Source organism: Xiphias gladius, chromosome 7 (assembly GCF_016859285.1).
Source record: "Xiphias gladius isolate SHS-SW01 ecotype Sanya breed wild chromosome 7, ASM1685928v1, whole genome shotgun sequence".
Classification (NCBI taxonomy): domain Eukaryota; kingdom Metazoa; phylum Chordata; class Actinopteri; order Istiophoriformes; family Xiphiidae; genus Xiphias; species Xiphias gladius.
This window is the reverse complement of record NC_053406.1, coordinates 24,824,743-24,838,073: the sequence shown is the minus strand read 5'-3', so window position 1 is coordinate 24,838,073 and position 13,331 is coordinate 24,824,743. Positions and strand designations below refer to the sequence as shown.

Genomic DNA, 13,331 nt, shown 5'->3' with positions numbered 1-13,331 from the left:
TAATATTTTGTGATGTAATAAAGATAGTTCTTGGTGTTGTTTTTTTTCAAGGGATTAAAAAAAAAAAAAAAAAGAAGTTTCAAGTATCAGATTGGGAAGTATGTGTGTGTACCTGTGTGACGTCAACACAGTGAGCCCTGAGGCCATTCTTCAGACACAGTCACAGTTTCAGGTTATTTGGGCACTAAAAGTATCTTTGTGGGATGTTCCGTGAGTCATGCGTGTTTGGACGTGACAAATTATCACAGGACACATCAAGAATGTAAAATATCACTACATATCAAACAACATATTGTCATTTTTTAAATCTCTTTTGTCCTTTTCTTTTCTCAGAACACAACGGCTCTTAAGGCTCTGGAGCTGTTTTTCGTTATTCCGGTGACGGAGGACTTTTCAGCTGCAAATCTCATTGGATGTTTTTTTTTTTGAAAGACAGTGCCAGACAAATGTGTGAAAGTCAAATATTCTGAATGTAACAGGGGCTGATATAAGCCACACACAATAGCTCCCATGCACGTCAGGATACAAGCCATTTGGGGGGGGGGGGTGTTTTTCGGCCTGTGGAAACTTCCAGTTCCGTTTTTCTGTACTGCTGTCAGTAGGGGAATAGGGTTTTGATGGCTTTAAGGAAAACGCAGCTTCTGCTTTCTTATTTTTTATTAATTATTTAACTTCCTAATACATGTTGTTTTTCCTCATCCACCGCTGGACTTCCCTCTGCGGGCTTTAATCATTCATCCTGTACTACGTCAGTGGCAAAACAAACACAATGAGAAACAAAATCTAAGGAAAGAAAAATCTGAATTGAATGTAGACAGAACTGGTCGCAAAGAATATTCTGATAGGAGCTGGGATTGAAGAAAGCCCACTGTGAAGACACAACAACCTACCGCAGACACCAGTACCTCATGAAAACCGGTCGGACTTGCTCCCGCTCCCATAACAGCTGAATGTTTAGCAAGGTGCTCTGCAAGTGGCCACGTATTTTTCCACGAGATGGTCTAATCCGGTAGGTGCAGCCGCTGTAAACGTGGTGATTTCCCTAAATAAATGCCATGTCTTCTGTGGAAAAAAATATCACAGAGTGGCCTGTTATATCCAGCAAACAGCACATATGTGCATAAGATGCCAGAATGTGGGCGTGCATGACTCACGGTAAATATAATGTAGTATGACATTCAGTGGAATTAAACTAACTGTGGTTTATTTAAATCTTAAATACATTTTTGCATAACTATATGTTTCATATGTGATTTAATTTAATAAAAAAGTCTCTGCTTCACATAAAATCACCATAAAATCCAAACAAAGGCAACCTCCCCATACATTTGACTGTGAATGAATCTAGTGCATCACAAAAAAAAAAAAAAAAAGAAACCCGCCAACACAACCCGCTGTACGAAGGTGCAAGCCAGGACCCTGAAAGCCAATAATGGAGTTTAAAAGTCAAATCTTTCATCCACACGGAGCCAAATCCAAAGATGTAATACTAATCCAGGTATTATATTTTACCTGTTTATGTTAAAAGTCTGATCAAGTGTAAGAGCGCATCGCAAAAGTCAAGACAAGACAAGACTAAAACGTGACTCGGCTTCTTTGTGTCGGATTAAGTGAGGCATTGTTGGACTTTCAGCAGAAAAGGCAGCATTGGGGAGAGGTTATCATTAACGTTATCATTCTCCATGGCAACATCCTATCCCTTCACCTCAGGCCGAATCTGCGTTGCCAAAGTGATGCTCTGCCTACTACTGCAGAGTAACTACACGTCACTTGTTATGCACGTGATATATTTGTATCATATGCTTCATACTGATGAGTGGTATATGGTAACAACACTGCCAGAGTGGAGAAGTTTAGTCCCACTGCTGCATGTCTCATAGCAGGGTTTTTTCATCATTGTTTTTGTATTCTTATGTATGTAGACACGTTGTGGAAAGCGTATTAACAGGCTGTAGTGAAAAATGCACGCTTAGTTAACCGCCACTGCATAAAGGTTAAAAAGAGAGAGAGAGAGATATACCAAACGTAAGTGGTTTTCAGATGCGGCAGCCAAGCAGATATGGTGATTCAAGCTGTATCCGGTTTTATCTGACTTTATCCTGGCAATCCAGTTGCACCGTGCTCCACTGGTAGGCATTCCAATACTACTCCCCCCACTCCTTCTACAGGGACGGCTGCCGGGTGCGATTTAAAAGCAAAGGAAGAAAACATTCGATTGATATTTCAGCACCTTGTTGTGCACTTCAGATACAGCTGAGGAACAAATAACATTTGGGAAGGCATCAGAAGGCTGCAACGTGGGAAGTGCTTTGAAAAATCATGTCCTTTAAAGTATCACTTCAGCTAGCAATGCTTTAATGATGATATGAGCACTTTTCAAAACTTCAGGCAACTTAAACAAATTATAAAATCATTAGATTGAACTAAAAGGGAAAAAAAATCTCCAGTAAGATAAAGGAAATAAAAATTTAAAAAAAATAAAAATAGATGAAAGACCACTCAAATAAAATTAAAAAACTCAGGATAATCTCTTGGATGAATGTATATTTTAAGAATAGATTGAAAAGATGTTTTAAAAGATGTTACTGACTCAGCCAACCTGATTTTTGCGTGTGAGAGGCAAAACTTTTTCTTGTCAACATCTGATGTCAGAAATGTACACATGCTTATCCACACTAACTAAGCAGATACAACCAAAATCCTCACGCAGGGCGTTTTCTGCAAAAGCCAAAGAACCGAAATCAACACGACGGGGATGGAATGAAATAGTGGCTCCCCCTGCCTGTGAAAACATACAGTACATTTACAATACAAGGCACATAAACGGTCACAATCTCATGAAATGGTGGCATTAAGTCTGTCCCAGAGTGCGTATCATATGCATTGGTTCGGAGCAGATGTTTTAATCGCTCTTTCTACTTCTTTGCCATAGATTTTTATAATAAAGAGTATTTCTCTTGTGGTTCCTGGATTTGCTTTTTTTTTTTTTTTTTTTTTGCTCTTGTTGAAACCATATGTGAGCATTAAGTGTGAGTTTTATTCCCCCAGCGGACATTATGATGTCAAAGCAAACATCTTTGGCGTCTGATGTATTGAGGTCTTCTCTCAACAGGCCAATGACACCTGTAGAAATGAATGATAACGGTACCCAAGCTGAAGTTTTAGAAAGTCACATTTTGATTATACAAAAAAATTATTACAAAAAAAAATAGTAATGTCATTTGCAACTAAAATGATCCACATTTTTTTAAGTTCCTCTCAGGTGTGTGTCTATGTTTGTGTGGGAGGATGGGAGGGTGTGTGTGTGTGTGTGTGTGTGTGTGTGTGTGTGTGTGTGTGTGTGTGTGTGTGTGTGTGTGTGTGTGTGTGTGTGTGTGTGTGGAGGAGGTTAAACACAAGATAGCAGAGATGCTCTTTCCGACCGCTGACCCCAGGTGACCCCTGTTAATTAAAGAAAAGCCTGTAATGACAGAGAGCTCACCTGTCAGCCAACCTCAATGGTCCTGTCTGTCTAACAAAGAAGCTAATCTTGATATTTCAGGAGATGTTCCCGCCTGCTGAGGTATTTTTTGATTCATCAAGAGGTCAAACATGGTAAAATCGCTGATATGGATTCAGACAGAGACAGAGCAGCTGTGATACACTATTTTGTGAATCCTGAAAAGAGACCCAGCATCAAATCCCGGGTATATATTTATGGTTTAACATTTGCCATGGTGTATCCCATGGAGATATGAAAGGAGTATTACCTACTCATGCCAGGTCACAGATTACCAGGCTGATATTATCAATGCATTTGGTTTATTTGCATGTATAACCATATACCCTCAGTTTTAAGAAAAAGACCCCGGGCAAGCAGACCGATAATGAGCCCTGTTAACTTATACCCAGTGTTTTCTTTCTCCCAGGCAGGATTATGTAGCAGACCAACAAAAACAAGGCCTTTCATTGTTCTTTTTTTTTTTTTTTCTTTCGTGGAGATCTCATTCAGATGGTGATTCAGCATTTCTCCTCCAGGTTGTCACATGTCAAAGATACACAGATTTGTACTCTTTCTCAAAAAGGTTCATTGGTACCGTGCCATCTTAGTATGATCAGAACTAGGTACGTTGATGATCCTTGTAAGAATTTCATCTCTGCAAATGTGGTTTGGACTTAGGACAACACTGTCCTCCAGATTCCATATTTATCTAATATTTTAATTGTAATCTAAGACTCTAGCTGCGTCTTACAAAATGTTTTCATTAAGAATACTGATTTTCATGGTTTTGCCATGTGACACAATCCCATTTGAATGTAATTTTATGTAAAAGTAAATAAATAAATTAGGGATCCCCATATGCAAGTGTGGTTTGGAGGTCAACATGATGCCACCTTAAGCTGACTCCACCTTCAGTTGTCTAAGCTGTATAAAGAAGGTAGAATCTGTTTCTCCCTCTCTCTTTCTCTCTTACTAAAAGTCTTACGCAGGACTTTGAGTCAACGAGATCCGATATCGCCTTCATCTCAGGAGGGTTGAGCCTGCGGACACAGAAGGCCTTCTATCCACAGAGCCCTGGGAGACAGTCTTGTTCCGTTCTTTCTTCATCCCCAGCTCCAACTATGTACTCTGCAGGCTTGGAGATCCTCGGGATGATCCTGGCCGTGGCCGGTTGGCTGGGGGTGATGGTGGCCTGCGGCCTGCCCATGTGGCGGGTGGCTGCCTACATCGGTCAGAACATTGTCATCTCCCAGGTGATCTGGGAAGGCTTATGGATGAACTGTTCGGTGCAGAGCACAGGCCAGATGCACTGCAAGGTGCACGACTCAATGCTGGGGCTACCAGTAGACCTGCAGGTGGCTCGTGCCTTGGTCATCGTCTCCATGGTGCTGTGCATTGTGGGCATCGGTCTGTCAGTGGCTGGCGCCAAGTGCACCAACTGTAGCCGGGATGTGATGAGTAAACCACGGCTCGTGGTGGCTGCTGGAGTAACCTTTGTGGTGGCCGGACTGCTGCTGCTGGTGGCTGTGTCCTGGACAGCCCACGCCATTGTCCTGGGCTTCCACGACCCGCTGCTGGAACAGACGGGGAAGAGGGAGTTTGGTAATGCTCTGTACTTTGGCTGGGCTGCCTCCTGCCTGCTGATTCTAGGGGGGGTCCTGCTCTGTTGCTCCTGCCCCCCCAGATCATCTGCAGCGCTAATCGGTGGCAGCTCTGTGCCTCCCCGGGTGAACTACTCAACTGTAAAAACCATGTCAGTCAATGGATACACCAGAAGAGACTATGTATGAACGCGTGTTAATAAATTTGTGGTCAGTAGATTGATGTTTGATGGCACGGATTTTAATTCAGCATATTGGGCTTGAACATTCAGTATGCACGTTTCTTGATGTGTTTTTGATATGACCATTTTTCTGTAGTAGTGGGCATCTAAATTTTAATTGTAGATTTTGGCTTCTTTTTTTTTTATTAAGATGTGTTTGATCTTCAGAAGTTGACACGACGTCTACGCAGATCGTTCCAGATTAAAGCAAGTTTTTACAAGATCACAAATAAAAGAACAAAGCTTGTGCAAGAATTTTCTTCATTTTCAAGCCTTCTTCGCAGTGGAAATGCAGTTTGTAACCCGGCACCTGCCACAGAGTCAGAAACTGATGCTTAAATTAAGTGTAACATAACCACCATTTCTGCACAAATTCTTGGGTATGCAAAAACAGGGGCGTATGCCAGCTGTAGGGCTCAGCAGAGTCTGGCCAATAAGAGGTGTAGTGGTGCACACCGAAATTAGGTATTTTATTTCAATGCCAATGGAAGAAAGGAACAATGGGGGGCTTGTTTTAGAAGAGCACCTTATGCCTCCCATCCATTGTAGCCTGTCCTCCATTTGCGAGAGTGAAACTGAGTCAGAGATAAAAGTCTCCATCTGCAAGGGGACGTAACCAACACTGTAACTGAGGCCAAACTGAGCCACAAAGACCCTGCTGATTTGGTTTGCAACGTTTTACTTGCTAAATGGGATTCACTGGCATAAATGTGTATCTAAATGTAAAGATTTTTGCATGTCAATCTGCTGGAATATTCTTTAGCAATTTGAGTGATGCAATATTGAGCATGAAACAAAATGGAGATTGTTTCCTGTTAAGACTTCTCAAAATCTTGTTCACGTACGGCTTCATAACACATTCCACCTACAGCTTACAGTTTTATGTTTTGCAAGCAATACTAAGAAATTTAAATTTAAATAATAAAGACACAGGTTGAAAATATTTCTTGCTTTCTTAACTTGCCTTGGTTTGAACAATGAGATTCATGATCTAAAGAATGAGCTTCTAAATATGTTGACCACTCCCTTTGAGTGACCACGGACCCAGTTTGCAGCATTGTATGACCGAGCCCAGCTATGCAGTCATGGGTTAATGACTGCACAGCGGGGGAAGTGCAAATCCCCCGTCAGACATTTAGACAAACCACAAGATCTACGGTAAGAGCAGCAGCTGGTCCACGTACTAAGCATGGTTCATCTGACGTAGCTCATTGGATAATGTGTCCTTTGCACTCTTTCGGGTGCTTTTCCTTGGACCTGTTTCATGTTCACATATGTTGCTTTCTACTAAGTCATACACTGAAGCTTGTGTGATGATGATTAGCTCAATTTCCTTTTACACACTTTGAAGATGAAACTATGGAATAGGATGCGGCGCGTGCATTATATTACACAGAGTCACCGCTGCACAGATTTAATTCATTTATTTCATTTAAGTGAGTCGAACTTTTAGCTATGTGTGTGCGATTGTGGTCTTGTTGTGCGCATGGCTTCACGGAGTTTGCCTGCCCAGCCAAAGAGCATTTAAATTATTTTCCTGCCAAACAGCGGAGCTAGCAGGCAGTCGACACTAGCTATGTTAATTGGTTGGCTGGCAAACTAGGTAGCTAATGTAAGGCTTCTTTTTCTGATGCCTATGGATCACTTCATTGACTTCAGACAGCCAATGAATGAAAAGATTTGACCCCGAATATTAGATATCACAACTATACTTTATCCTAACTGGTCGAATTATCTTTGGTCCACTAAAATTGTTGAACTGTTACAAATAAAAACTAAGTAAGAGCTGTTTCAAAGTGGATTTAGTGTTTCTGCACGGCGGACCATTGTGTGATTAATTAGCATTAAGACACATTATCCAATGTACACGATGAACTAACTGGACCATCAGCTCCCACTACAGAGGAGTTGCAACATAACACAACAACAAATGTGATATTGTTGCTGAAACCTTAACTTTAACTGTGCAAAATAAGATGTATAAAAATATCAGGTCTTCACCTCATGGCGGAGAGAGTAGCTGTAACAAATGAAATGTTACAGACTTTTGGGTTAGCAGCGTTTTCATCCTTAAAGGCCCATGTTTCCTTCATGGCTTCAGGAAACCATCAGGAACTTTTGAAATAATGTTGGGTCTTTTGCACAATCATCAAATACAAGTAGTGTTTAAAGGCAAAGTAGAGCTTTTGACTACAATCATCTCATGATGTTGGCACCGCAGCATCTCTTTCTTTTCAGCCTTTCTTTTTTTGTAGGCTCATTTGCAAATTGACAAAGATGCTGCGGAGATTCACTGCTGTGAAAGTATGATGAGGGATCCTGGTAAAACTACCGGAGGTCAAAGGGTATATTAAGGAGGGTCTTTTTCTGTGGCACGTGCAACAAACTGAGGTTGAAACCCTTGATGCACTGTGACCTTCAGAACAAGGACACTGATAAGACCCCCTCACCCATGTGCACACAGACACCGACAACTGTTTCAGCTTCCAACACACTGGCCCGCTCTCTCCCTTTGTATGAGTGGAATCATCCCTGGAAACACGTCTGTTTCCTCAAAGAAATACACACAGTTGGTTATCCATAAATTATTTTTATCAGTCCTGTGTGCCTTCCACATGCAGATATTGCACATTTAGAGGGGGTTTGTGTTGTTTGCATTGCAGTTCCCGCATGTGGCCTCAGTTATTAACCTCCCACGGTTAACCAGTGAGACAGATTAATCAACTGGTCAACTGAACATACTGTCAAGGCAGCACACACCCCAACGCTATTACATAATTCATCATCTTGTGGTTTTCTAATTGAAATTATTTTAAGGGCTGTTCTGGGATCTGCATATCTGTTTTGTGTGGGGAAACCAAAATCATACCAATATACGATAACATAGTCAAATGACATTATCATCATCAACAACCTGTCTTATTGGAAAGTGTGTCAGAACTGTCAAATGCTAAAAAAAACAAAAAAAAAACAAAGGTCAGTCATTTTTATACTGGAAACATTCTGGGCATCATCTCTCTCAAAAATGTCTGAGGGAACTTTTCTACAACTCCTAACCCACTCACTGTAGTATCTGGAGCCTCCTTCAGTCAGTATTTCTGACCCAGTATTTATTAACTTTTCAAAGCGAGGTCCTTGGTTTTATTCTTCACCTGAACACCTGAAATTTCTCCTACAAAGCCGCAGTTAAAAAACATTTTAGTTCCTATCTTAAGCTGTTAAAAGATGTTGGATACAGTAAATGGAAAAGTGCAGGCTTGGTTTTATCAAATTCCCTGGAAGGATTCAAAGGCTCTCACAGGACATACATATATATCCTTTACGTAATCACAGGACTCCCACTGGTTTCCAAAGAAACTATCCCCTTTTTACCACTTCCATCATGCACCTCCTTTTTTTACTTTTCCTCTGCTTCAGTAAATATAGTTCCTATAAATAAGTTACAACTGAAGCAAAATATGATTCACAACATTTGTGCACAACTTGCAGTCGTAATAACACAAACTATAAAATGATGAAAGTCAAGATTCACTTCTGAATCCTAAACACTGGAGTCTTCTGTCAGACACAAGTACAACTAGAAACCTGCAGCAGTTGATATTGTGCCTTCCACTTTCAATCATTCATCCACAGATCTTTACAATGTCTGTTATCCTTTAACTAATCCAGACCTGAGATACAGGCCCTCTGTTTACTCGCCCCTCATCCACACAGGTGGGACCGCTACCGGGGCCGAGAAAGTTGAATGATTAAGCTGACGCCATTTACATGCCAAGGCTGGGTTTTTGGCCGTTCAGATTAGGTGGGACGGAAGACGATTTGAACTCTTCCCTGGCCAATAACCAAGTAACTCCACCCTCTGCTCTAGAGAAATGTGCTGTTTATGCAAGCAATCAGCAATCCAGAGCACACTCACTCAGTCAGCTCCTGTCTACTGAGATAGAGAGGGCGTCTGTGCAATTTAACTCCCACGTAGTTCAAACATGTCTTCAGTGGGACTGGAGATACTTGGGGTGACTCTGTCTGTCCTGGGATGGATCTCAGCCATCGTATCTTGCGCCTTGCCCATGTGGAGAGTCTCAGCTTTCATTGGGGTGAACATAGTCACAGCCCAGATCACCTGGGAGGGCATTTGGATGAACTGCGTGGTCCAGAGCACAGGTCAGATGCAGTGTAAAATCCACGACTCCATGTTGGCTCTAAGCGCCGACCTTCAGGCAGCCCGTGCCCTCACTATCATCTCCATCGTGGTGGGCATTGTGGGAGTCCTGGTGGCCATTATGGGGGCGAAGTGCACCAACTGTGTGGACAACGAGACAGCTAAGGCGCGGGTGATGATAGCTGCTGGGGTGGCCTTCATCTTTGCTTCTCTGTCCCAGCTGATCCCTGTGTCATGGTCTGCCCATACTATCATCATGGAGTTCTACAATCCGCTCATACCTGAGGCACAAAAGAGAGAGATGGGTGCAGCTCTGTACCTGGGCTGGGCTGCAGCCGCATTTCTGCTAATCGGAGGGGGCATCCTCTGCTCCAGTTGCCCCCCACAACCTGAGAAAAGGTACGGGCCTCCGTCAAAGACAATGTACTCACAAACCAGGTCAATCGCCCCAAGTGGCTACAATAGGAGAAACTATGTCTGAACTCGCACCTGCTGCTTTCTCACACCACCTGCCATCTTGGAAAAGACTGCTCAAAGAGAACTGGAGAGGACAGTCACGTTTTAATAGCTTATACGAATGGGTAGTCGTGTTGAGATGGAGAAAAAGCTGATATTCATGCCACTATATATGACCTTTTGAACAAAGACTATATCAAACTTGTTTTCCTTTGTTAATTTTGTTTTTGTGCAACTTTGTCACTGTTGGGAGGCTAACAACTGTGCATTGGTGCTGTGGTGTGCACTTCATCTTATACTTTATAAAATGAATTGTATACTTTATTACCCAAATTTAAAGAACAGGTGATTCTGCGATTGTACTTTTTTTTCTGTGTTGACTGTGTATGTGTGACACAAAGAACCTTCAGGTTTGATTAAGAGGTTTGAGGTGGTGCATCATGTGAAACCACATAATGCATTTTTTTTTATCTATACATTTTGCAAATCAGCTCATCTGAAATTTTGTAATGATTGACATGTTTTTTCATTAAAGGACTTGATTTTTTTACTTAAGTTGGCTTTTTCATTATCATTGTAATATATATATATATATATATATATTATATATATATATTTATCAGTAACTTTTTCAGATCCATTTTTTTGTCATGTTAATCATCAAAGAAAAAAAATTATAGCCTGAATGGGAAATTCGAACGACACATTCAAAAATACATCTAGGAAGGTGTTCGATCCTTACATCAACAGGTACAAAGAAAAGTGTTTGATTCCATGGACCCTGCATACCCAGACATTAGTCTGACAACTGGGAGTTTCTATCACAGCATCTATTCACCTGGCTGTCTCCTATATGTCTGTTGGGTCTATGGTAGCAAGAACCACTGCTTTGTCGGCTTCCCCGCGCTCAACTATCTGGACTGTCCACCCAAACAATGGACCCATTTCATGTCAGATGGGGGGACTGAGGGAGGGGGGGTCTCAATACTGGGCCACAGAATGTTAAAGGAGGTAGGGGCATTTCAAGGGAGACAGTCAAGGGAGCCTCAAAGAATTTCAAGGGCATCCTGCAGACAGACAGACAAAGTCATTAGGGCCTATCAAACATAACATTGTTGTCAGGTGACGGCCTCGTAACTCGTAACTAAGTGATTATCATACTTTGACTTCCATTGGAGGAGTTAGTTTAGGAAAGTTCCCCTATCCTTGGTCTTATGAAACCTTTTAAAAACCTCTTTGCATGACTTCAAAAAATATACTGCAGTCAACCTTAAATCAAGATTTTTTTTTTTTTTTACATCCTGAAGCATTGGTATTGTGGGGATGCAAGGTTTTCCCCACACAGCAACGATAAAAAGATTAGGAGGCTGTCACTGAGAAACGGAGGTCAGGCACCCTTCATTTATGAGTAGTTTTAAGAATGCGCCATCATCATAGCTGCAGAAAGAAGCCTGGACTCAGTATGAGGAATTGATCTTAGATATACTGTACTTAAGACTGAAACAAGAGCTTTTCAGTGATCATCAAGTATACGGCTTTCTGATAGACCATAAATATGTTACACACAGTTTCTGAGAAGCAGATTCCATTTACAATGTGTTTCAATAGCACAATAAAAAAACAGTTTATTTGACAACAAAGATAAGTCAGTCAACTTCTCTGCACGAGGTGACATGCGTACAAACACAGAATTTGGTTGGGTTGGTTTGGTTGTCTTTGGTTATAACAACACATGCAAGACTCGTGTGGCCTTTCAGCTGTAAAGGGCCTCTTTGTGGCCTGGGCCATTGTGAAGCTGGCCGTGTAAGCTGATAGCAGAGACTTCTGAGTGCGTCCAGGTCCTTCCTCCCCTTTTGGTGATGTCAGCTCTTTCAAAAACTCCTCCCCAAGACCCGATCTGCCTTATAAAGGATACTGGTGAAGTCGAGGCAACAGATCGTCACACACTCGCAGATGCGAAGCCTGAAATGACCTTAATTACTAGTTAAGTCTCTGGTTGACTCTTCCCCTTTGCAATTTTTTTTGTGTGATCTCCTCACAACTGTGACACACATTCAGCAGTAGAAGAGGAAGACACTACAGTATGTCTATAGGGCTGGAGTTGATAGGCATCTCTCTGTGCATTTTGGGATGGATTATTGCCATTGTGGCGTGCGCCCTCCCCATGTGGAGGGTGACGGCCTTCATCGGCAGCAACATTGTGACAGCTCAGATCATCTGGGAAGGCCTGTGGATGACCTGCGTGGTCCAGAGCACAGGCCAGATGCAGTGTAAGGTCTACGACTCCATGCTTGCTCTCTCCCAAGACCTCCAAGCTGCCCGCGCCCTCACCGTCATCTCCATCCTGTTGGCCATTCTGGCCGTGCTCATCGGCATCGCCGGGGCCAAGTGCACCAACTGCATTGATGACGAGGCATCCAAGGCCAAGGTGATGATCATCTCTGGGGTCTTCTTCATTGTATCCGGGGTCATGCAGCTCATTCCTGTCTCCTGGTCGGCCAACACCATAATCAGGGACTTCTACAACCCTTTAGTTACTGATGCTCAGCGAAGGGAGCTGGGGGCCGCCCTGTACATCGGCTGGGCAGCTTCTGCCCTTCTGGTTCTGGGTGGTGGGCTCCTCTGCTGTTCCTGTCCTCCCCGTGAGACCAGATACAACCCTTCAAGAATGGCTTACTCTGCCCCACGGTCTGCAGGTGGCCCAGGGTTAGAAAGGAAAGACTATGTATGAATGAAGGTCAAAGAGGGAAAGACATTACTGAATCTCAAACCTGCTCTCGACACCAAACCGAGGGTGCACTGAAGCGCTCGAGGAAACAAGGAGACTCCACAATGAAGGATGTGTTTGAATTTGCCTTTAATGTTAAGTATCTCTGAATTAGGCTCTTTGTTTTTCAGAGACTGAAAAATTATAGAAAGGACATTTGAATGGAATTTATTTTTGCTTGTTTCAAAACAAAAAACACAAAAAAAGTCTTTTTTATTGTCATTGTTCTATCACATATTTTTGATACAGTCCGGCCCTCTTAATGTTTACGACTGAAATTTTTTTTATAAAAACCTCCATTACTGCTTCATGTGTCGACTTCATAATAAGGCACCCCTGTGAACAAAATGGAAGAACTGGATGTATTAAATGGTACAACAGCGTTATCGACAGAATTACGTGTTGTAAATACTGTATTGTGAATATCGTTAATCACCTGTAACAATCATGACTTATGGTAACCGTATTCAACACAGTGTGGTAAGGGTGGGGGCGGGAAAGTAGCAGAGGACTTTTAATGTTTTACTGTGTGCACTGAGGCAGCACAAAAGCACCTGGGTCCATCCACATCAATTATTACCTTTGTGTCTTATATACCACTGCTGTACATGTATTTCACAAGTGTTTTTTAAATAAACGTGACTTT

At 42.2% G+C, this 13,331-nt stretch overlaps 3 protein-coding genes across 4 annotated transcripts; all 3 read left to right on the top strand.

Annotated features, from left to right (window-relative positions):
- The first annotated feature begins 2,351 nt into the window (after window positions 1-2,351).
- LOC120791928 (claudin-4) lies at window positions 2,352-5,271 on the top strand. Of its 2 annotated transcripts, XM_040130784.1 has the most exons (2): window positions 2,352-2,363; window positions 4,609-5,271. In XM_040130784.1, the coding sequence occupies exons 1-2, from the start codon at window positions 2,358-2,360 to the stop codon at window positions 5,269-5,271; spliced, it is 669 nt and encodes a 222-aa protein (XP_039986718.1). In that variant the 5' UTR covers window positions 2,352-2,357. The 2 variants fall into 2 exon arrangements, with proteins under 2 accessions (XP_039986718.1, XP_039986717.1); XM_040130783.1 differs by lacking the exon at window positions 2,352-2,363 and having other exon boundaries at window positions 4,603-5,271.
- A 3,959-nt stretch (window positions 5,272-9,230) lies between these two features.
- LOC120792455 (claudin-4-like) lies at window positions 9,231-10,438 on the top strand. Its single transcript, XM_040131644.1, has one exon. It carries the CDS (start codon window positions 9,287-9,289, stop codon window positions 9,941-9,943), a length of 657 nt encoding a protein of 218 aa, XP_039987578.1. The 5' UTR covers window positions 9,231-9,286; the 3' UTR covers window positions 9,944-10,438.
- Window positions 10,439-11,864: 1,426 nt separating this feature from the next.
- LOC120792292 (claudin-3-like) lies at window positions 11,865-13,331 on the top strand. The gene has a single exon (XM_040131374.1). It carries the CDS (start codon window positions 12,002-12,004, stop codon window positions 12,647-12,649), a length of 648 nt encoding a protein of 215 aa, XP_039987308.1. The 5' UTR covers window positions 11,865-12,001; the 3' UTR covers window positions 12,650-13,331.